General features: G+C 40.6%; 1 protein-coding gene across 1 annotated transcript in view; it reads right to left on the reverse strand.

Moving 5' to 3' along the window:
- The window catches only part of NCOA6 (nuclear receptor coactivator 6), a 99,046-nt gene that overhangs the window by 28,934 nt on the left and 44,303 nt on the right, over positions 1-25,809 (reverse strand). Inside the window, exons 5-9 of the mRNA XM_028157888.2 lie at positions 20,632-20,754; positions 11,120-11,248; positions 9,564-10,430; positions 7,388-7,534; positions 2,783-3,899 (exon numbers count right to left, since the gene is read on the reverse strand). Of these exons, the coding sequence (XP_028013689.1) occupies positions 2,783-3,899; positions 7,388-7,534; positions 9,564-10,430; positions 11,120-11,248; positions 20,632-20,754 (2,383 nt within the window). The remainder of the gene's footprint in view (positions 1-2,782; positions 3,900-7,387; positions 7,535-9,563; positions 10,431-11,119; positions 11,249-20,631; positions 20,755-25,809) is intronic.

The raw sequence follows: 25,809 nt of genomic DNA on the forward strand, positions 1-25,809 counted from the left end.
ACCAGTTAATAAAAGGCCTAAGACCTGGTACTAGTACCAGCCTGCCTTGCTTCACAGCTGGGTCTTGCCTGGGCATTTCCAAGCCTAATACAAATAGCAGCCATCTTCAGATTGCTTTGTAGCTCCTGCCAGGTGCCCCCAGGCAGTGGCTGACTGTCCCTCCCTGGAGGCCCTAGAGCCAGTGCATCCATCGGACCATACCAGATTACAACGCTACAATCCACAAGTGACACACTCACTCAGAGAGCACCAAAGCAAGTCCTGCTCCATAGGGGGTTTCTCCTACCCAGCAGCTCTCCCACTGTAGTCGCAACTGGTCCTCACAGCTAATTGGCCTGGAGGTCAATTCCTCCCAGTGATGCCAACAGGAATCAAGGCTCAACTTACAAGACTGTGCACACAGCCCACACAGGGACACCTCAAGTGCCCAGCTCAGGTGACTGAGGAGGCTGAACCACTGGGCCCTACAGGACACCTACTACATAAGGCCACTCTACTAATTCCAGGAGAAATAGCAGCTCTACCTAATACATAGAAACAAACATATGAAAGTAACCAAAATGCAGAGACAAAGAAACATTTCACAAATGAAAGAAATGGAAGCAAGCAAACCACTGGATACAGAGTTCAAAACCATGATTATAAGGTTACTCAGGGATTTTCATGAGAGCTTCAAGGGACTTAGTGAGACTTTCAAGGATCTTAGTGAGAATGTCAAAGACATGAAAAAGGACCAGTCAGAAATTAAGCATAATTTACAGGGATGCAACAGTAGAGGATTCCGAGGATCAAATCAATGATTTGGAATATGAAGAAGCAAAAAGAAAAAAGAATCCAAAAATATGAAGATGGTATAAGGAGTCTTTGGGACAACTTCAAGCATACCAACATTTGCATTATGGGGGTGCATAATGGGGGTAGAGAGAAGAGAGAGAGCAAGATATTGAAAACTTATGTGAAGAAATGATGACAGAAAACTTCCCCTACCTGGTGAAAGAAATAGAGTTACAAGTACAGGAAGCACAGAGAGTAACAAACAAGAGAAACCCAAAAAGGCCCACACCAAGACACATCATAATTAAAATGCCAAGGGTTAAAGACAAAGAGAGAATCTTAAAAGCAGCAAGAGAAAGGCAGTTAGTAACCTACAAGAAAGCTCCCATACGACTGTCAGCTGATTTCACAACAGAAACTTTGTAGACCAGAAGGGAGTGGCAAGAAATATTCAAAGTGATAAAGAGCAAGGATCTATAACCAAGATTACTCTACCCAGCAAAGCTATCATTTAGAATTGAAGGTCAGGTAAAGAGATTCACAGACTAAAGTAGTTCACCACCACCAAACCAGTATTACATGAAATGTTGAAAGGTATTTTTTAAGAAGAGGAAGTAGAAAAAAATGTATATAAAAATATGAACAATAAATATGTATCTATCAACAATTGTATCTAAAAATAAACAAGAAATCTAATGAACAAGACAAACTGGTGAATTAAATAGAATCAGAGGCATGGAAACATGGAACAGACTGATGAATCTCAGGGAAGGAGGCAGATGGGATGGGAAGAGATTCAAGATCTTACCTATAGACACAGACAACCTGGGGCGGGGCGGGAACCAGGTGGAGGGGGGCAATGGGGGAAAAAGGGGGACATCTGTAATACACTCAACAATATTTAAAAAATATATCATTGCCCAAACCGGTTTGGCTCAGTGGATAGAGCGTCGGCCTGCGGACTGAAGGGTCCCAGGTTCGATTCCAGTCAAGGGCATGTACATTGGTTGCGGGCACATCCCGGTAGGTGGTGTGCAGGAGGCAGCTGGTCGATGTTTCTCTCTTATCGATGTTTCTAGCTCTCTATCCCTCTCCCTTCCTCTCTGTAAAAAATCAATAAAATATATTTAAAAAAATATATCATTAACAGATCAAAAGCTTATGTACAGATTGTATCATCCCTAGAATAGAGCTAAATGGTGGACATATGAAGCTATCTAGAGTACAATTTTGTAGCCCAAATAAAAAGGGTTAAAATTGTGTTCTTTGATATAAGAGATGTAATGTCTTTGACCCATTCAACAAAGTTTAAGCAAGTCATAATACTCCATTTGTCTTTGTTGGCTTGTTATACAACTTAAGAGGGAATCTTCATGTAGAGCAAATTTCTTAACCTCAACACTATTAACATTTTGGACCAGATAAGTCTTTATCATGAGGACTGGCCTGTGCATTTTAGGATGTTTAATTGCATCCCTGGCCTCTACCCACTAGATCCCAGTAGCACTGACTTCCTCCCCTGACCCCACCCCACGTAGTAATGACAAAAAACAGATCCACACATTGCCAAGTGTCCTTGGCAAAATTCCCTGGTTGAGCACCGTTGGTATATAATATAATGTAAATAATGCTTCCTAAAATTGTGTAATGTGATTCCAAGCAGTCAATTCCAAAATTATACTTTCTTCTCAAGTCTTCCTTTCTCTAATAAACTCTGTCTTAAATATATTTAAGATCTGAAAGGTCCTTTTTATGACATCCATTTATATTTAAAAGACATGTGGTTTTTATGTGGTGAATTTATGTGGACCACATTCTCTATTCTCTGTAATGTTATTTTGTTTTCAAAATACTTATTCAGTCAGTAGGGGGCATAATTAACTCATGTATCATTCTGTATACCTATGTGCAAAAAACACTCATTACAACTTGAACATGACATGAATATGTAAATATTTTAAAATAAATATATTTTGTTTAAAAAACACACAAACTTATCATAACCTACTTTAGATCTTGCTGACTATTTTTCTTCTTCCGAGGGGGTTTCTTCTTCTTCGGTTTATTTGCATTGGTATTGTTTTGTTTATTGTTTACCCCAAAATGGCCCGCAGAGATGTCACTCTGCAATAAGTTGACCAACAACGGACTTGTCAGTGTGACATCCTTATTGACCGGGAAGCCTGGATTCTGACCACAGGACATCTGATTTCCATTGGGTGCTCCACTGTAAGGTGCATTGAAAGGCATCCCATGGCCTGAGAAGTGGTTTCCCGAGGCACTGTTTCCCTGCATGGCCTGCACATGGGGGGGGACCATGTTGGTTTGTTGCATGCTAACATCAGGCATCATTTGAGACAAGCTGACGTCATTATTTGCTGTAGTAGCAGGATCACCATGCTGCTGGGCCATGTGTGAGCTGGGCCCCGGTGGCCGTAAGACCTGGCCCTGAATTCCCATAACCTGAGAAGGACTGTTGTTCACAGGCCCTTGCTGGGGCAGCATCTGTCCTGACATCTGTCCCGTAAACTGCACCATGTTTCCTTGCATGTTTGGAGTTGGTCCCCTCATTATCTGTGCTGGTCCCGGCATGACATTGGATTGGTTCTGAGTGTTAAACTGTTGCTTATTCCCCTGCATCTGATTGGTCATGATCTGCTCTATCATTGGGTTCTGCTGGAGCAAAACTTGCCCCTGAGTCCCCATCATCTGGTTATGTGGCGCCATCATTTGTGGGCCCTGCTGGGGAAGCATCTGCTTGGGTGGGGTCATCCTTTGGGGCGAGGGCCCAAGATTTTGGCTCTGAGGGTTCACCATCATCTGGCCCTGCGGCATAAGCGGGGTCCTTGAAAGGATCATAGGGTTCTGAGGGTTCAAGCTTCCTTGTTGCTGGACCATCTGGCCCTGGGAGGGCACGATCTGCTGGTGCATGCTCATCAGCTGAGATGGTGGGCCCTGCTGGGGCTGGCCTTGTATGTTGCCCAGGTTCACCTGAGGAACCCCAGAACTACCAGTCTGCTGGTTGTTCATGTTGCCATGAATTCCCATGAGGCTGGGCTGCATCATGTTTGGTGGCCCGTGGGACACCTGCATCTGGTTTTGAGGAGGACCAGCTCCTTGACCACCTTAAAAAAAAAAAAAAAGCACAGTTTCAGAAATACTATTATCTTACTGGTATTAAGATACTCAAATGACCTCAATTAGAAAAACACTCATCACCCATATATCCATTGACCAACATAAACAAATGTGCTGTGCTTGACATACTTTCATTGGATTTTCTAAAGTATGGAGATTTGACTGTGGGATAATTATTACATTCTCAATAACCATACAATAGAGAAGAATTCATTTCATTACTCTTATTTGGTAACTTAAAGATAACATTTCAAAGATCAACAAAGCTTTCTTTCAGATTAAATGAAGAGCAAGGCAACATCTCATTATTTAAAAATGACTTGGACCCCATACCCACTGAATGTTTCTGGCCAAAGGGATTTTTCCTATACCAATGGCTGGAGTCCACCCTCCAGGCCTGATTGGGTCTCTGCCTACAGCTGAGGATGTCGAGGTGGGATCTAGAGGGCATGTTGGGGAGATCATGGAATGGGGCTAATTAAAGCGAAAGCCAAATTCAATTAGAACTATTTCCTGGGACTCTCTGGGGAGAGCATGGCATCCTCCCTGTGATACCTGCCCTTACTTGCAGGGTCTAGTAACATCTCAGTTTAGGGTGGGGATTGGGCCTTAAGAGAACATGTGTGAATTTGTTATGGGCTGCAGTCTGGTTTTAGCCTTTCATTAATTTAATAAATATTGATAGTGAGTAGATTAAAAAATGACATGTAGCTACCTCAAGATGATGAAAATTAATGAAAAGTATTGCTGGTTAGTGAAAAAACTCTGATTTAGATGAGTCAAGGAAACAAAGAATGTGATGCATCCTCTTAGGAAAACCTCAACAACGCCGAGAAGACATTTAAAAGTGCTTCTTTTATATATATACTAGTGGCCCAGTGCACGAAATTGATGCACGGGGGTGGGGGTGTCCCTCAGCCCAGCCTGCACCCTCTCCAATCTGGGACCCCTCGAAGGATGTCCTACTGCCAGTTTACAGGGATCAGGCCTAAACCGGCAGTCGGACATCCCTCTCACAATCCAGGACTGCTGGCTTCTAACCGCTCACTTGCCTGCCTGCCTGATTGCCCCTAACCACTCTGCCTGCTGGCCTGCTGGCCCCAACTGCCCCCTGCCGCCGGCCTGCTCGCCCCCAAATGCCCCCCCCGCCAGCCTGATCACCCCCAACTGCCCCCCGTGCCAGTGTGCTCACCCCCAACTGCCCTCCTGCTGGGCTGCTCACTTCAAATTGCCTTCTGCCGACCTGATCACCCCCAACGGTCCCCCCACTGGCCTGATCACCCACAACTGCCCTCCCCTCTTGGCCTCTAACCGCTTCTACCTCAGCCCCGCCACCATGGCTTTGTCCAGAAGAACGTCCAGAAGGTCTCCTGGAAGGTCTTCCAGTCTAATTAGCATATTACTCTTTGATTAGTATATATATATATATTTTTATTAATTTCAGAGAAGAAGGGAGAGGGAGAGAAACATCAATGATGAAAGAGAACCATTGATTGCTGTCTCCTGCATGCCCCCCACTGGGGATCGAGACTGCAACCTGGGCATGTGCCCTTTACTGGAATTGAACCTGAGACCCTTCAGTCTGCAAGGCTGACACTCTATCCACTGCGCCAAACTAGCTAGGGCTAAAAGTGCTTCTTGAAAAACTAATAATGACTCTATATGTGTGATATATGGATGCTGTACTTTAAAGAAAAGAACACCTAATACTTCCTAAGGACAAGTCTCCTCCACCCAGCGTGGTAAAAGTTATTTAATCCTGATCTGAAACATGAGTCCCTGGTAGGAGTCAAATGACAGATGACCCAGAAGCTGTAGATAGAGGATAGTTAACAAGGATGTTAAAACTTCAGTGACCCTGCTCTTGGCAGTTTCTGGTGGACCACATGGGACATGTTCTATTCTTCTCAGTGATTTATAATTTAGACAAAGAACACTGCCTGGCTTGTTGCAGTGTTTACCTATTTTGAGTCTTTGGGATTTTCCCATAGCTATCATTCAGTCAACAATTATACATTGAGTACCTAATATGTACAAGGCATTTTTGGTGCTAAGGCAATATCAATAAATAAGACCTATCAAATCCCGGATACTTTGAAGTCTAGTTGACAAGACACAATAACAAACAGACAAGTATTTTTACAGGAAGAAGTAAAAGCTAACAAGGTAGAAATAAAGCAGGGTAAGAGTACAGAAAATGACAGGCAAGAATAGAGATATATTAGATGGGATAATGGGGAAATCAAAACAATATGAGCATGTGGAAGGCACCATATAAAAAATATATACCTGTGCTTGGGTGGAATTATAAATGACTTTATCAATTTTAACACTTCCTGTAGAAAACATGAATTCACATAGCTCAAGAATGCAGTTTTGCACTAGCAGATAGGGAAAGACAAGCAGTTTCCCTACCCTCACTCTTCAAGAGGTAGTTTGAATTATTTTTCGTTAAGTTAGTACTTTTTCTCATTCCTTAATGATGTACAATTAAAACTGGAACCACATAACTAAATTAACTGTAAGTGGGGATGGGAGTTGAGAAAATATTTGCACTACCTCAGTCCTAACTGCCTGAATGAGAAACGGTAAGAGGATTAGTCAAATGGTACCTAAACAATTAGAAACATGAAGTCTGGACTTATACAATACTATTTTACAAATACTTTTTAGCTGTTTTGCTACAACCTATTTCTCCTCCGAAATTTCTTCTTATATACTGCTGGCATTAAACCAGTACTGACTAAAATTCAGTCTTCAAACACCACAGTGTAAATCAGAATACAGACATTCAGCATAAACATAGCTAACATGTACTATATATTTTTAAAGTTGTAGCTGTCCAAAATGTCATGTGCCTCCATGCCTTTGTACCTACAGTTCCCTCTGCCACAAACACCTTTTACCTTTTTACTAACTCAGGAGTCGGCAAACTATGGTCCATGGGCCAAATCTGACCCATTGCCAGTTTGTAAATAAAGTGTTTGGAACACAGCCAAACTCATTCATTTACATATTGTCTCTGGCTACTTTTGCATAACAGCATAGTTAAGTAGTTGCAAAGCCAAAAAATATAGGATGTCCCCAAGAAATGTATACACACTTTAATAGCTGATAGTTCAATTTTGAAAATGAAATGTATTTTAATAAATGCTGCCTTTATAATTATTTAAAGTGTGTGTATACATTTTTTTGGGACACCTTATATTTATTATTTGGTTCTTTTAAGAAAAAAAATTTTTTTAATTGCCAAAACCTGTTATTTGTCTCCTTTCCTTAGATGTTTCCAGGTTTTTGAGACATTGTACCTACTTTCAACAGATCAGTTATTGCCTTGAAAGAATAATTCATATTTATGGATTTGAAATTAAGGTGAAAGACCAGGACTTAGGTTTATCCTTGTTGCTCATCACAGTATCTACTACACAATACTCTTACTATTAAATGCTTGCTGAATAAATCATAGAAAACAAACCTGCATGCTGGACATTTTGATTTGCTTGCAGCTGAGGGGCTCCTGAATTCCCAGGGGTGGTTGTTGTGGTCGAAGGCACCTGACCTTGCATAAAGTTCGGATTGGCCTGTCCTGCTGAGAAGCCAGGTGGGAGGCGTTTAGGCATTCCTTAATAGAAAACAATGAGTAAGGCAGTTACCTAGCAAATTTATACTCTTTCTTAGATGTGGAATGAATAAGGAAGGATGAGCTGCATGAAGTCTCCACTGGCTTAGCTCTCTGTCACACTGGTAAGATCTTTAATAATAAGGTTGGGAAAGATGGTTAAAAAAATCAACACAATCTCTTACATGAGCATTGTCAAAATGAAAAAGAAATACTAAAAAATTTACACTTAGAACATGCCAAGGAAAAGATGGCAATCTGCTCCCTAAATGTGATCTGAGGCCACATCACAGCAAGGTTTAGAGCTCTTTACTTTTCTCTGTAATAGAGTGGACTTCAAAACTTTACATACTTTAATACAGGTACCAATGAAATAAGTTCTCTCATATTCAAACAAATTGATAATAAATACTATGAAACAAAAGCTAGGTCCCAATATTAAATACAGATAGGTGGTCTTTTTCTCCATTGAGGGAAATAGATGACAATATCCTTTGTAGAAAACTTCCCCCCAATATTGTGCTTGTCTCTTTGAAAAAGACAAAAGATTAGAAGCAATTCATAGGAGCTTCAAAGTGAGGCTATGTAAAATTTATCATTATGCCTTCCCCTCATAAGGTTTGCTGCAATTCTGACAGCTATGGTACCAAAAACCATGCTCTAATGGAATATCACTAAAGTATTACTTCCTTTTAGAGGAAGGTTTAATTTCAGAAAATCTGTAATAAGGAGAATCTCCGAACACACTCATTGTTTATAACGTAGGCCTTGATGTGGCCAGATCACCTAGGTGAGCACATCATCTGCTCTATGAAAGCATCAAGACCTAAAGCTCACTTAAATTTTTTTTATTAGTCCATTTATTTTTTTTTAAGGGCCAAATTTTCAATGTCCTGAAAAACGCTTTGTAGACAAATATGCATTTGTCCTTTCTTTAGCAGTGACAAGTCCCCATTTGCATGCTTCCATTGTAATTAAATAAGAAATCACATTTGCAGGAGGGACTACCCAGCTTCCACTGATCCAGGGCTAGATGCCCAGAACAGTGAAGTTTGGAGCTGAAACATTCTTGCATTTTCTAAAAACTTCTTAGGATTCAAATATTAGAGCCTGCATGTCCACAAAATTAATTACAAGAGTGAAAAGATTGATGAGCAACTTAATTTCACCAGAAACCATGGGAACATGCCTTTGCTATGTTGCACTAAAGATGCAAGGGTTTTTTTCTGGGTAGGCAATGGGTGTCTTTTGGTGGGGGGTATGTTTATCAGATGACAGCATTACTGATACTCTCTATACCTTACTGAAAAGCTCCAAGCACATTCATGTGCACTAGATCAATGATTAATAAGAATAAATAATAAACATGGAGATGGATAAGTTTTACTGTAATCGTTTTACCTCTCACACATTAAGCTCCATTGCTTTTTCTTCATACAAGAGGCACCTTACAAAATAAATAAATAAATCTCCTTTAGGTATAACTGGTGGAATTCCCTCTCTAAGGAGCAGGCATTGACATTATAAAACTATAAAAGTCAATGATTTCTGAACTTACTCCCCTTTAATTAAATTTTACAAATACCATGCTATTTTACTAACTTAGGATTATCAAAATTGAAAACTAGAAGGGCCTTTCCCCCAATAAGACCCTTACTTCTCTTTTTATTTTTTGCTGTATTGCATAATCTTAATTTTTTCTACAGCCGAGCAGTATAAGTTGTTAATAAAATGCATGTTTCTTCTGGACATTTTACTAGTACAAGATAAAGCAGAAATAATTTGAAAACAAAATGAGCATATCTATATTGAATTTTACCTGTATTTTTATCCAGAGGGCTAGCTTAAATGTAACCAGTAAGATAATGTATAATGTATTAAGTTAACTAATTTATATCAAATGACACCACTATATCCACAAAACCAAATTATTACATCCTTATTTCACTCCCTCTATTATCTCAAAATTGAAGTTCTACTAAGATCTATCTTCAATAAATTTACCAACACAAATAGCTTCAGTGTTCCTCACCTCCTAGGCCTGGATGTAAACTCTGTGGCCCCTGATTTGGTGGTTGCTGCTGCATCACCATGAAGTTAGGTGGCACGTTTCCCTGTTGAACCATAGGATTCCGACCCGGAGAGCTGACAGGCTGTTGAAATCCCTGGGGAATTGGGTTATTTTGAGGTGGCCTTGGTCCCATCTGCTGCTGAGTTTGGTTAACCGTTGGGGAGGATGCAGGGGATCCCTGCTGGAAGGAGGAGGGTGAGGAGGCAGGAGACTTGTTGGTGAGGTGGGGCTGCTGCAGGGGGGTTGGAACCCTGGAGTGCCCTCCCTGCATGCTCTTCATCTGAGGAGCTGTGAACTGGCCTGGATTGCTCATCTGAGGAAAGTTTGTATGGGCTTGTGAGGCTTGCTGGCTGCCAAAGGGATATGGAGGGGGAGGATGGGAAGGTGTCTGTACCGTGGCTAAGGATGGTCTTGCCTGAAGTTGCTGTTGCATTGGACCAGGCAAGGGAGCCTTCTTCCACCCTTGGTTTGCAGTCATTGTGCCCAGAGAACCCTGGGCTGGAGGAGGCTGAAGGGCTCCAGAAGGCAGCTGGTTCCAGCCTGGAGGAACAGGCACCTGAGTTGGGGCAGTAAACTGGGGTCGAATTCCCTGTGGCTGTTGCTGCTGATGTTGCTGTGGGGGTCTTGCCTGCAACTGTTGTTGTTGATGCTGCTGTTGTTGATGCTGCTGCTGTTGATGCTGCTGCTGCTGCAGCTGGGGAAAATTAGCTGGGTTCATTTGTCTGTTCACAGAGACAGGCTGCAATGGGTGATGTGGGGGCGCTAAAGATCCTGAGGGATGACTTTGCTGCTGTATATGGAGCCCAGAGAGGAGTGGATCCATTGCATCTGTTTAAAAATGGTCAACAAAGCAAAAATTAACTTACTGAAACCTAGGTCTTAGAGCAGTAGTCTTGGGAGTTCTGTAAATATAGAGTAAAATCTGCTGGTACCACTCAATGAAATGTTTGTGAGCATCTTCTATATGAAAAGCAATGTACCAAGATGATAAAAAGATAAATCTTACCTAAAAGAGCTTATGATTCAAAAGTGGACATAGAGACAAACATAAAATGTGGAGTGGTATTTTCAGAGCATATTTTGGGAACTGTGTTCATTAATGTCATAAGAAAACAAAACATAGTCAATTAGATTTGGGAAACATTGGACCTAACAACTTCAGTGCCTCCAAAGACTTTCAGTGCCTCCAAATGTTAATTTTGTATCTCTGGGAGAAGGATGCACTTAGCAAATTCACTTCCATGTTTAGAATTCTCTGTCATGGAGTATCTTGCAGGACTACATAGGCCAATAAATGCATTTTTTTTAGGAATGTTGGGGTAAAACTTATAAGAGAACAATGAGAAATTCTAAGAAGGAAATGATGACTTTTAGCTTGAAGAAATTAGGGCACATTTTGTAAAGAAGGTGGCATTTAAGTTGGGCAATTGGGAACTCCATCAGAGACAGCTGAATTTTGTAATGATCTGTGCAGGGAGTACTAGCCTCTTTGATCCTAAAAGACTGGAGGTCAATACCTGACTGTGAAGCAGGGCGAGGAGTCCTGGGCTGCAGTTCTGAATTGGGACCTGGTGCCATCATGGAAGATGACATGTTTCCACCCTGGGGTATCATAACAGTGGCCGGGTTGGTCATTCTTATTAATCCTAGAGAGAAAAAAAAAGGTCTAGAATAGAGTATTGAAATTGGCATAATGTTGTTGTTTTTGAATAAAATATTTCAAGAATATGAAAAAGTATGACAAATTTCTGTACCATCATCTACCTTGTATATATCAAAGCATTTTGACCTATCTCCTTCAGATATATATACATACATACATACATACATATGTGTGTGTATTCTCTATATATAAAAGCCTAAGTGACTGATGACCAAACGACCTGTCACTATGATGTGCACTGACCACCAGGGGGCAGATGCTCAACACCCCCTGGTGTTCAGTACACTCCCACGCTCCCACAGTGGGGAGCGCCGCTCAGCTGACTGACGCCAGACGCTGGTGCGCTGGTGAGTGCAGCTGCGGCGGCATGAGCCTCTCCTGCCTCCGCAGCAGCACTACCAAGATGCAGCTGCGGCAGGCACAAAAGGGCCAAGATGAGCAGGAGCAGCCACTTTCCCGGTTGTATGCCACTTTGTGCACTACTACACCCCCCCCCCCCCCCCCCGTGTGGTCCCAGATTGCAAGAGGGCATAGGCCAGGCCAAGGGACCCCACTGGTGCACGAATCTGTGCACTTGGGCCACTAGTGTATATATTTATGTATATATGTATATGTATATATGTATGCATATACACACCCGAGAAGCCCCTATTTCTTCCCAATCTCATTCCATTCTCTCCCTCTTATCTTATAATTGGGGTTAACAGTTCCATGCATGTTTTATTTTCTACATACATAGGAAAACTGTATTGCATTTTTGTATGCTTTTAATCTTCATGCAAGTGGAACCATACTATATGTATTCTTCGGTTTACATTTTCACTTATTTTTTGAGTTTTATCCATCTTGACTGCCATAATAGTGCTCTACTTTATACATTCATTCTCCTGTTGATAAATATTAGGTCCCCACACCCCACCCACCCTAACTTTTCATTCTGAGAATTTGGTAATGTCATGTATTCTTGTGGACATATGAGCTTATCTTTACACTATATAATTAGAATTGTTAGGTTTTGAAATATAAGCATTTTCAATTTTACTAGATCTTGGTAAACTCCTCTCAAAAGTTGTTATACAGATTCATACTCCAACTAGATGTTTGAGAACTCCTCTTGCTCCTTATCTTTCTAATTTCTGATACCCTTAGACTTTTTAGAATTTAGCATCTATGTTCATAAGTGATAATAGCCTATAATTATCTTCTCTTCCTGTCCTTTAATTTTGATCAAGAAAAAATAGCTTCAAAATGGGTTGGAAAGCATCTTTCCCTCTTTTCTATGCTCTGGAAAAATATGTCTAACTGTTCTTTAAACATTTAGTAAAACTCACCTGTAAAATCAATAGGGCCTGTGGGTTATACTAACTGGTTCATAGGGAGAGAGATTTTTAATTATTTCAATTTCCTAAGTAGTTAATAGATTTTTCAAGTTTTCTATATCTTATTAAGTCTGTTTCATTTAAATTATAGTTTCAAGAAAATTGTTAACCTGCCAATGCTTTACAATTTATTAGCATAGTTATTCATGAGATACCCATTTTTTCCATTCTTTTTAAAAACTGAGAAAATTCACATACTATAAAATACATCCTTTTAAAAGTGTACACTTTATTTTCATTCTTTACATTGCCTGTGCCTCTTTTTTTTTTTCTTGTCTTATCAGGTTCATCATTTTACTTGTCTTTTCAAAGAAACATCTTTTAGCTTTGTTGCTCTGTTCTTTTTTTAAAATGCATACTTTACTTATTTCTTTCCTCCTAAATTATTACTCTGCTGTTCATTTTCTTAATCCATACAGTTAGCTTGTTACTTTTCAGTTGATGTTCTGCTCTAATATAAGTATCTGAAGGTTTAATTTTCTTCCCAGTACTGTATTGGCTATACCTTACAAATTCTGATATGTGCTTCTCATTATTCCAAATATTTTCTAATGTCCATCATGATTAATTTTTAAAAAATCATTGTGTATTTAGAATGTATTTTTTTAATTTCTAAAAATATAGGATATTTTAGTTAGGTTTTTGTTTTGTTTTTGACCACTGACTTGACTAATTGCACTACAGGTTAGAGAACAATATTTGGCATTTACTAAAACTTGCTTTTGGAATAATACATGACCAATTTATACAAATGTTCCATTTATGCTTGACAAGATTAAGAATCCTTGATTTCTATTTACAGTTGACCCTTGAACATGGTTTTGAACTGTGCAGGTACACTTACATGTGGAATTTTTCCCATAAATGTGTAAGTACTGCAAATGTATTTTCTCAATAACATTTTCTTTTCTATAGCTTACTTAAGAATACAGCACATGATACATATAAATACAAAATGTGTGTTAATCGACTGTTTATATTATCAGTAAGGCTTCCAGACAATAGACTACTAGCAGTTAAGTTTTTGGGGAGTCAAAAGTTATACGCAGATTTTTGCATGGGTGGTTGATGTCCCTAATCCCACGTTGTTCAAGGCCAACTGTATACCCATTATATCAAATTATTTTAATTATGTTATTCAAACTTTATCCTTACTAGTTTTTTATAAGCTCAACACATCAATTACTAATAGAAGTTAGTTAAAATTTCTCCTAAGATTTGCTATCTCCATGTAATTCTGTCCATTTTTGCCTCACATATTTTAAGGATAGGTTATTAAGGAAATAATAGTTTAATTATCTTTCTAGTAAACTTTTCCTTTATTTTTATTTAAAAAAAATTTTTTTTGTTAATACTCACCCGAGAATATTTTTCCATTGATTTTTAGCAAGAGTGGAAGGGAGAGGGAGAGACAGAGAGAGAAACACCGATGTGAGAGAGACATTGATTGGTTGTCTCCTGCATATACCCTGGGGATGGAGCTTGCAACCAAGGTATGTGCCTTTGACAGGAATTGAACCTGAGGACCTTCAGTCTGAAGGGGGACACTCTATCCAATGAGCCAAATCTGCTAGGGCTCCTTTTTTAAAAAAATCCTCACCCAAGGAGGGAGGATATTTTCCCCCCACTGATTTTTAGAAAGAGTGGAAGGGAGGTAGGAGGAGGGAGAGAAACATTGATGTGAGAGAGGGACATCAATTGATTGTCTCCTGCATACACCTTGACCAGGGCTGGGGACTGAACTCGCAATGGGGGTACATGCCTTTTATTCTGAATCTAACCCATGACCCTTCAGTCTATGTGCTGATGCTCTAACCACTGAGCAACTGGTCAGGGCTGAACTTTTCCTTTTATATCATACAGTAGCCCTATTTATCCTCCATAAAGCTTTTTATCTTAAGGTCTGTTTTATCTGGTAAAAATAGTTCTTCCTTTTCTTGGTTAATATTCATTTGGATTATCTTTTTTACTATCATTTTGGCTATGAACTGAGTCCTTATAATTTATATGTTTTCTATAAAAACACATAGCTAAATCTGATTTATTTTTATCAAAGTTCAGAATCCATTTGCCTTTACTGTTAATTACTAGTATATTTTGGTTTATCATTTTGTGATACCACTGCTTTTTACCCTTCTTTTTCTATGCTGTTTCTCCTATTTTTCCTGAATTTTGTTTTCATCATGCTTTCTTCCTATGAAGTTATATAATCTATTTCTATTATTTTAGTGATTATGTTTAAAATGCCAACAGACATATTTGACTTAAAGTCTAAAGACAATATATGGTTATCTTTATACTAAATAAGTCAATATTTATTTAGAAATATTTACCCCAGGTTACCAATTATTTAGCTCACCATTCCTTCTTAGCTCTTATTTCTTCCATCTTAGGTTCAATTTTCTTCTTCCTGAAGTACATCTTGAGCAGTTCAATTAGCAAGGGTCTGTTAATGGTAAATTCTCTTAGTCTCTTGGAAAAGGCCTTTATTTCACACTACTGTTGATAGTGTAGCTAGGTTTAAAATTCGAGGCTGTCAATAATTTTCTCATCACTTTGAAATATTATTCCAATGTTTTCTGGCTTCCAATGTTTCTGTTAAGATATTAGTTGCAGGCCCAGCCAGTGTGGTTCAGTGGTTGAGCATCGACCTATGAACCAGGAGGTCACAGTTCGATTCCCAGTTGGGGCATATGCCAGGGGTTTCGGGCTCGATCCCTGGTAGGGGACATCCGGGGGACAGCCAATCGATGATTCTCTCTCATCACTGATGTTTCTATCTCTCTCTCCTTCTCCCTTCCTCTCTCTGAAATTAATAAAAACATATTAAAAAAAAATTAGTTGTGGGTCTCATAGTCTTTCCATCATAAACAATTAGTCTTTGCCCTAGCTGGTTTGGCTCAGTGGATAGAGTGTTGGCCTGTGGACTGAAGGGTCCCAGGTTTGATTCCGGTCAAGGGCACATACCTCAATTGCAGGCTCCTCCCTGGGGTGCAAGCAGGAGGCAACGAATCAATGTGTTTCTCTCACATTGATGTTTCTCTCTGTCTTTCCCTCTCTCTTCCACTCTCTAAAAATCAATGGAAAAATATCCTTGGGTGAGGATTAATAATAATAATAATAATAATAATAATAATAATAATAATTGGTATTTTATTTTGAGTTGCTTTTAACATTCTCTTTACTTTTCATGTTCTGTAGCTTTACAATTTTGTGTCCTGATGTGTATTCATTTTTATTTATAGTGCTAAGGATTACTGGGCTTCTGAATCTGAGGACTCAATTCTTTCACCAATTCTGGGAAAAATTCAGCCATTCTCTATTTGACTATTGTCCCACCTCAATTTCTTTATCTTCTTCTGGAATTCTTTTCAGACTTATGTTAAACCTTCTAATTTTATCCTTCACATCTCTTGACCTTTTTCATATTTCCATCTCTTTTACTTTTTCTGTGCTGCATTCTAGGTAATTTATTCAAGTTTACCTTCCAATTCAGCTGTGTCTAATGAATAAGTTATTTACTTCAATTTAAAAATTTCTATAAGTTCTGTTCGCCCCTCCCTATCCCCAATTCTCTTTATATTTTGATAGTGTCTTGTCCTCTTCTTAGGATTTTCATAAATTTAAACACCCTAATATTCCCATTATCTAGAGGGAGGGAGTATAGCCCTAAATGTTATAAGTCTGGAGTATAATCCTATCCTATATAATAAAAGGCTAATATGCAAATTGTCCCCTCAGGAGTTCTACCAACCACGAGTTCAACCGCTCCCTATGATGAGCGCTGACCACCCGGGGGCGGCACGGAATGCAGGGGACGGCATGGAATAAAGGAAGGCCCCAGCTGGCAGCCGGAAGACCCCAATCAGCCTTGATTGCCGGCCAGGCCTAGGGACCCTACCGTGCACAAACTTCGTTCACTGGGCCTCAAGTCTCATTTATAATAGGATTTAACTATGAGAATCTGCAATGGCTTGGGTTGAGAATGTGCTTCTCCAGAGCTTCAACAATTATTACTGGGTTGAGGCCAGTCTAAAACTACTTACTGACTTAGCTTGGCTGTTCCTGAGTCATTTCAATACAAGGTGGGACAAAAGTAGGTTTATAGTTGTTCGTAAGGAAAATACAATAAATAACAATATAAGAATAAACTCTGTGTTTCAAGTACAACTGTAAACTTAGTTTTGCACTACCCTGTATATTAAATTTCCAACTGCATGAGGGTAGAGAAAACAATTCCACAACCACCATTTCCCCAGTCCCCAATTAGGAGTCTAGGCCAAGAGAGGTAAGTTTTGCATTTGTCTTCCCGTGCCAGAGGGTAAAAATGTTTGAATCAATATTTCACTGAAAATTCTCGCTTCATCAGGGATTCTGAATTCTAACTTCTTTCTTTATGTAGACCCAAGTAAGGCTTCATGTTTTACCCCTTGGCCCCTGCAGAGTCTTCTCACTTCTTTATTGCTACTTAAATTTTCTTCTTTGACTTCTTTTTTGCCCTGGGAATTTTCCTTACTTTCTTATAAGCTCAATTCTGCATTAAATGTTATATGTTTATTGAGCATTTTTAGATGTTTTGTAGTTGAAGAGGGCAGTTAGGTAAATGTTGAAACTGGATTTGTTTCTTAGGAACCCCATCCCATTTTTCAAAGATGGCAATTAGACAGTAAAAAAGTTCTTAGGAGATAACAAGCAGGTTTTCTTAGTCTATAATCAGTCTCCTACACTCAGAAATGTTTAAGCACATGCTGACTACATGCTCAGTAGAGATACTATAAAATACATTCCAATATTAGAGGGAATTTGGACTAAATCCATGGTTCACAACTTTGGGGGGGAAAACATTTTGTCCCCCAGGAAATATTTAGCAATGTCTGGAGACAGTTTTCGTTGGCACTACTGGAAAAGTGCCATGTTGTACTAGCATCTGGTGGTTGAGGCCAGGGATGCTGCTAAACATCCCACAATGCATACGACAGCTCCCCACAGCAAAGAATTATCAGCCTAAAGCATTAATAGTGACAAGGTTGAGAAACCATGACGAAATGACTACTATGGAATCCTCACTAATCTTGAGCTTCTCTAAAGCTATGGGAAAAAAACCAAACAGGCTATGGATATGGTTTTAATTACAAAAGTATTCTGCTTACCAGTTAACTTACTGTTGCCAATAGAGAAAGTAGTGCTAAGAAAAATTTACAATCTAATACATTGTAGATACACAATTCTAAAGTCATTTATTACTGTTTTATAGGGTACTAAGGTCACTTTCCCTAGAAAAATTCCTCTGCTTAAACTAATATCAAAATTGTTTGCATCCATTGTCCCCATGGACAATAGAGAAAAACATGCCTGAAATATGCTTGGCAGTAAAGAAAGATTAGGAGTTAAAATGTTACTGTGACTACAGATCATTACCAATTCATTATTCCTGAAAATTCATATTATATCACAGTCAGTGGCCTTCACTAAATCTAACTTAATTTCAACCTAAAGCTTCTAAGTTTCTTATGTTGACAATACACTACATATATTGCTATAATTTAGACTCACTTCTCAGAGATGCTTAATAAATATGCCTGCTATTTTCCAGATACTAGCCAGATGTTAAGAGAACTATTTGCTAGATACTAGGAGAGCTTGCAATTTGTGTGCTGGCATCGGTTTAACAGGGTCCTAACATTTTTAAGGCTGGAAGCGATCTACATAGCATTGCTTCTAGGACATCCTATCTAATAAAAGAGTAATATGCAAATTGATGGTCACTCCAACACACAAGATGGCTGCCCCCATGTGGTCAAAGATGGCTGCCCCCATGTGGACACAAGATGGTCGCCACAAGATGGCCTGCAGGAGAGGGCAGTTGTGGGCGATCAGGCCAGCAGGGGAGGGCAGTTAGGGGTGACCGGGCCAGCAGAGGAAGGCAGTTGGGAGGGACCAGGCCAGCAGGGGAGGGCAGTTGGGGGGGGAACCCAGGCATGCAGGGGAGGACAGTTGGGGGGGACTAGGCCTGCAGGGGAGGGCAGTTGGAGGGGACCAGGCCTCAGGGGAGGGCAGATGAGGGTGACCAGGCCTGCAGGGGAGGGCAGTTGGGGGCAACCAGGCTGGCAGGGGAGGGCAGTTAGGTGTTACCAGGCCAGCAGGGGACGGCAGTTGGGGGTGATCATGCCTGCAGGGGAGGATAGTTAGGGGCAACCAGGCTGGCAGGGGAGGGCAGTTGGAGGTGACCAGGCCAGTAGGGGAAGGCAGTTAGGGGCGACCAGGCTGGCAGGGGAGTAGTTAGGTGTCAATCAGGCTGGCAGGGGAGTGGTTAGGGGGTGATCAGGCTGGCAGGCAGAAGCGGTTTGGGGCAATCAGGCAGGCAGGCAGGCGAGCGGTTGGGAGCCAGCAGTTCTGGATTGTGAGAGGGATGTCCGACTGTCCCCACTGGGGATCGGGCCTAAACGAGCAGTCGGACATCCCTCGAGGGGTCCCAGATTGGAGAAGGTGCAGGCTGGGCTGAGGGACACACACACACACACACACACACACACACACACACACACCATGCATGAATTTCGTGCACCAGGCCTCTAGTAATTAAATATGTTTACAGGAAACTACAGCCAGTAAATATTGTCATTTGGCCAGAAATCGAGACTAGAACCCAGGTTGAATCTCATCCTATTTCTATTCATTCTTTTACTAACTACAGGCAACTTGGTTAGGTTCTTCCCACTCTTCTTCTGACCCCAATTCTTCACTAGTGGCAACAGTGCCACCTATAATCTCTCATTATGCTGCCTTAAAACCAAATGCTCAGATTTCTATGGAGAATTACATCTACTGACTTCCAACTATAGGTACCAGGCTGGGTATTTTCCATCTACTATATGGTACCCCACAATAGTCCAACAGTACAGATCCTGACATATAATAGGCACTCAGAAATGTTTGCTACATGGCTCATCCTCCTTTAAGAATGAGCTCAATAGATTACAGGCACTATTATCTCATTTTATAGGTGAAGAAACTATTGCTTGGAGAGATGCAATAACTAGCTTAAGGTAACCACTAAATGGCAATGTCAGGATAAAAACCTACTTCCTATTCTATAAGGCCAAGTTTTCAGCTACTGTTCAAAACGATGGCTTTATAAATGGAGCTTCTCCATTCTCCTGCATTTCTTCAAGAGCTGCTGTGCTAGGTGGGGAGGTGAATGATTTGGTATAGTTTCAGGTGCTTACTCTGCTTTAACCACCAAAGCTGTGCCTTTCTGGTTTATTTGAATAAAGGGTCCTAAAGCAGAAAAAGTATGAAAGCCACGAGTGTAGTGAAAAGAACATTAAACTGGGAGTTAGATCTGAGATATTAAGCCTACTGCTACTTGACTCTGGGCAAACTGCTTCCTTACATGAGCTCCACAGCTTCCTCAGCTTACATGCGAGAGCCAACTCAATTGTAATATTCTGTGATTCACAGAATGTTGAATTCAATCTCCAAAGAAGAAATTTCAGGTTTACTTGAAAAGGTAGCAAATAATTTATAACTCTCTCAAGCTCTAAATATATAAAAACACATATTCTCCTACATACTTCTACAGATTCCATATAAGCATGCAAGAACTCTTAGCTCACAGATTCTCAGCCTTAAAAAAAGTGAGAGTTAGAAAACTACATTCTCCATTATGCTATAAACATCCTGAGGGTAGGATATAGTTTATTCATTTCTATTTTCAACAGTTAGCATAGGTGCTATCATTCAAGAACTTAATCAACATTTGCTGTATTGCTCAGTGCTCATCTACGTTTAAGCTTGAGCCCCAAAGATTGTAAATCCTAGATGGCCTCCCAAGAGTGATTTCATGTCTTTATTTCCTGAACTAATAAAACAGAGACGTGTCAGGAAACCCTGCCTATCTTGTAGGACCCAAATGATCATATGTTAGCAAAGAAAGCAAAAAAAGGGCAACTAGTAAAATGTCATACAATTGAGTGAGAGATCTCACCTGGACCACCTGCCATAGGAAATCCTGGCTCCATCCTAACTGAATTTCCACCTCCCATGGGTCCATTCATTCTCACATCTTGGCTTCGGTTCTGAGCCAAAGCCAGGTTGATAGCACCTTCCCCTGAAAATGACAGTCAGGTTATAAAAAGGAAATCATCAGAATAAATGCAAATTTCGTTTTTAAAAAAAGGTATAGAAGAGTTGTAGTTTTCTGTAAGGTTTACTTACATGAAGCATGAGAACATAACCAATTCTCACAATATAGAGATGGGCAATGATTAATGATACATAGCATCAGCAAAGAGCTCGAATATTTATTTTCAACCAGCTCATGGGGGGGGGGGGGGGGAGAGAGAGAGAGAGAGAGAAAGAGAAAGAGAGAGAGAGAGAGAATGTATGTGTGTGTATAGGAAAAAAACAGAATGGGGACACTGTAATATTTGTGAGCAAAATGCCATTTCCCTTTCAATAACTGCAATATAAACAGATATCCAGCAGAGAAATTGATGCAATGAAGAGTAAATAGGCCGTTAAGTGCCCATAGACACACAAATGGATAAAGATGTGGTACACATATACAATGGCATATATAACTTAGCCATAAAAATGAATGAAATTGTGTTATATGCAACAACACGGATGGACCTAGAGGGTATTATGTTAAGTGAATGATTTTACTTATATGTGGAATCTAAAAAACAAAATAAAAGAACAAACAAAACAGAAACAAACTCATCAATAAAGCGAATAGATGGTTGCCAGATGGAGGGAGATGGGGGGGGATGGGTGAAAAGTTTGTGAAGGCTAAGATTAAGAAGCACAAATTGCCAGTTATAAAAATAGTCATGGGGATGTAAAATACAGCATAGAAACATAGTCAATAAGCCTATCTAATAAAGAGAGAATATGCAAATTGACCATCACACCATCACAAAGATAGTGGTGCCCATAGCCACAAGATGGCGGCGCCCAGTCCCCTCAGCCCCGCTGGAGTCCCTCAGTCCTTTCAGCCCCGCGGAGGGGGTGGCAGGTGCGTGGTACAGCTGGACCCGCCCTCAGCCTCCCAGGGAGGGCCCGAGGCGCAGGCAACCAGGGCTGGCCGAAGCTTGCACTGCCAGCAGTGGCAGCAGCAGAGGTGTGATGGGGACGTTGCCTTCCCCTGATCGCCAGGTCGCCTCCCGCCCCTGAGGGCTCCCGGACTGTGAGGGGGGGCAGGCTGGGCTGAGGGACCCCCCCCCTCCAGTGCCTGAATTTTCATGCACCGGGCCTCTAGTATTATAATAACTATATATGGTATCATATGGGTTTTAGACTTATTGGGGTTATCACTTTGTAAGTTACATAAATGTTTAATCACTATGTTGCACACAAGAAACTAATATAACATTGTATGTCAACATTAATTGAAAAAAAAAAAAGGAGTAGATAGGTTGTTACTAATCTATCTCTGAGACATCTATCTGATGATTGGAACATTTGTATAGGATTGTTAATGCCTACAAAATTTTATCTCATTTGAACCTCATAATAACCTGGTAGGTAATGTCACTAGAAGTGTTCCAATTGAATGTAACCTAAAGTTAGAGGCAACTTAAATATTACTTGGTTTAATGATAAAAAGGTCTTATCATTGGTGTGGCTCAGTTGGGTGAGCGCTGTCCCATGCACCAAAAGGTTGCTGGTTCAATTTTCAGTTAGGGCACATGCCCATGTTGAGGGCTCAATCCCCAGTAGGGGCTGTGCAGGAGGCAGCAGATGGATGTTTCTCTTCCTTTCCCCTCCTCTCTAAAATCAATCAATCAACCAATCAATTAATAAGTATTTGAAGTAAGTTTTGGGGTGCTTCACCCCTTTAAAATTCTGACTGCTGTTACTCTGGAGAACAGTACCACCTTGTGGACAAATAAAAGTATAGCTGGCCTGTGGCTGAGGAGTTGAAAGTTTTCATTCACTCAAGTCTTTCCTTACAGAATCAGATGATAAAGAAGGAAGCTAGCCATAGCTGGTTTGGCTCATTGGATAAAGCATCAGGCTGTAGACTGAAGGGTCCCAGGTTTGATTCTAGTCAAGGGCATGTACCTTGGTTGCGAGCACATCCCGAGTAGGGGGTGTGCAGGAGGCAGCTGATCGATGTTTCTAACTCTCTATCCCTCTCCCTTCCTCTCTGTAAAAAATCAATAAAATATATATACATTTTTTTTTTTTAAAAAGGAAGCTAATGAAAAAAGAAAAGGTACCTAATGAGAGCACAACAGTTTCCTCTGTCTTGTCAGTGATGTACGTTAGTTTTCTGTTTTAACCAGGCAGGTTGGTTAGTCACAGGGAACAAATATCCTGTGACCAATCACCAGCCCAGCCGGTGTGGCTCAGGGGTTGAGTGTTGACCTATGAACCAGGAGGTCACGATTCGATTCCTGGTCAGGGCACATGCCCAGGTTGTGAGCTCAACCCCCAGTAGGGGGAGTGCAGGAGACAGCTGATCCATGATTCTTTCTCATCATGGATGTTTCTCTCTCTCCCTCTCCCTTCCTCCCTCTAAAATCAATAAAAATAAATTTTTTTTAAAAAAGTGAGAGAGAGACCAATCACCAGGGGCTACAAAGATGCTCTAAGTTGTCTATGGGAGTTAGGAATAAAAGAGAAAAATATAGATCTTGAGGGTTTCCAATAAAGGGAAAGGACTATTAATATACCAATCCTGCTAGGACATCCTAAGCAGAAAGAGTACTGTTCTTATAATGGACATCAGATCACGTCATTTCTCTACTTAAAACTACTCCATTTCTTCTCACTGCTTTAGAAATGCAAGTCAAACTTCTTAATAGGATCTACAATGCCTCTAATGATCTATCTAGCCCAATGCTGCTCAACAGAAATATAATATAAGCAACATATGTAATTTAAAAATTTCTAGAAGCTGCAGTAAAAATAAACTGAAGTTAACTGCAATATACTTATTTATTAACCCAATACATGTAACATGTTATTTCAACATACAATTAATATAAAAATTATTAATGAGATACCTTACATTCTTTTGGGGGAGAGCTAAATCTTCAAAATCTAGTATTATTTTACACTTAAAGCACATTTCCAGTGCTCAATATCCATATATAGCTTGTAGCTACTATACTGGACAGCCCAGATGTGGCCCTTGCCTATGTCTCTAACCTTAAATTCTTACACTATTTTCTCCTTCAATAAAAAGGATTCAGCCTTTGTGTCATTTTTTTAGCTTCTTGGGTACACAAACCTGCTTCTCACCTCAAGATCTTCGAGAATGCTGCTCCCTCTGCCTAGGTTTCCTGCACTATTCTCACATTAAGTCAATGCCTCAATTTTCACGTAATCTTAAGTGTCACAGGCCCAGAAAGGCCTCCTCTAACCATCTTATCCAATGTTATGTCACCCTATCAGAACATTCTGCTATTTCTTCAGAGCACATCCCATGTAAATACTTATTTACTTGCTTTCTTGTCTGCATTCCCATCACTATACAAAGGTAACCATAAGTCTGTCCTAGTTCCTTTATATCTGTTGTCTCAGGATATTTTACTCTCAGGATAGTTATTTTACTCTCAAAGATGGTAACTTATAAGTCCACCCTAGTTATGCCCTTTATATACACAGAACAGTGCCGGGCACATGGTAGGTACTCATTAGCTATTTACTAACTATATGATGAAGAGTCATCTTATCATAACCTTACAAAGAATTATAGGCATTTTTCTATATGATAAATGCATTCCTGGAAAACCTCCCATTCTATAAAATCTCACATTGAAAATAACAGGTTTTAGTAGAAAAACATTGTTGGGGCAAACTCAAAACTCATGTAGCTCTGTAACCAGAGCTCTAATAAAAACAAAAATTGGTAGCGATAACATGCCCCAAAACACTAGAGTGGAAATGCCTGGTGAAAGGTGCTAAGATAATGCAGATGCAGTGGTGCTCTGAGCCAGTGGGACTGCCATAAGGCAGGCACAGGAGGAAATGAAACTTGTCACAAGCCGAGAGCCAAGGAATGCTGGGGGGTGCACTTCTGGGGAACGTATACTGGAGTGTAAGATCTCATTTTTAATTTTCTTAAAATAAAGCTGAAAGGACTTCCACCTATGCAGCAGCTGAACTAAAGGCTCCCCCCAACCCCCTTATGGATATTTATCCTTCTAGTCCCACTATTCTAGTTCACCTGCCCAGGAACAATCACATATGAATAAACACAATTTCCACATTATACTGCTATTATTCCCCTAACTGCCAACTACATGTAACTACTGCTAAGTTTTATTAAAAACAAACAACAAGGACAACCAAGATGGCAGCATAGGTAAACACCTGAACTTGCTGCCACGCACAACCACATCAAAACTACAACTGAAAGACAAAACGAATATCATCCAGAACCACGGGAAGGCTGGCTGAGTGGAAATTCTACAACTAGAAGGAAAGAGAAAAGTGCATTGAGTCCGGAAGGAGGTGCAGAGGTGTGGAAGTGTGGAGGTACAGAGGCGCGTGAAAGGGGCTGGCAACTGGGTACGCTGTTGCCTTTTTCAATCGGGAGGGAGATACAAGCTCCTGACTGCTCTGAACTCCAGTTCCAGGCGAGATTCTGGGGACCCAGACTCATACCTCATACGGGGAGAAATTGGACTGTCTGGCATCAGGCCGGAATGCGAGGGCAGCTTTCTCTCAGAGGTGCTTGCAGCAATCATTGTTTCTGCACGGTGCCACAGGACACAGAGACCCGGGAGCCTCTTAGAGGCAGGGCTGACGGGCAGCCATTGCTGTTTGCTCCACCCTGATGATTCCCTGAGAGCCCGCCCACCCAATTTACAACCACACCCAAACTGTGCACAGAAGCTTTTGCATTATGAATGGCCTGGCCTTTTGCAATCTAACAAACTGCAGCTGGGTCAGAGAGCCCCAGAGCTTCCAAAAGAAGACCCAAGGCTCCACAGCAGCTTGCATTGCTTCATAGCTGGGCCTCATCTAGGCACCTCCAAACCCCAAACGAAGAGGAGGATTTGCAGATCTCTCTGTAGCTCCTGCTGGGTGGCCTCAGGCAGTGGCTGACTTTGCACCTCCTTGGAGATCCAAGAGCCAGAGTACCCAGTGGTCAGAGTGAGACCATCCAGATTACAACTCTTCACATCCATAACAGACACACTCAGGG

The sequence above is a fragment of the Eptesicus fuscus genome, chromosome 12 (assembly GCF_027574615.1).
Source record: "Eptesicus fuscus isolate TK198812 chromosome 12, DD_ASM_mEF_20220401, whole genome shotgun sequence".
Taxonomy (NCBI): domain Eukaryota; kingdom Metazoa; phylum Chordata; class Mammalia; order Chiroptera; family Vespertilionidae; genus Eptesicus; species Eptesicus fuscus.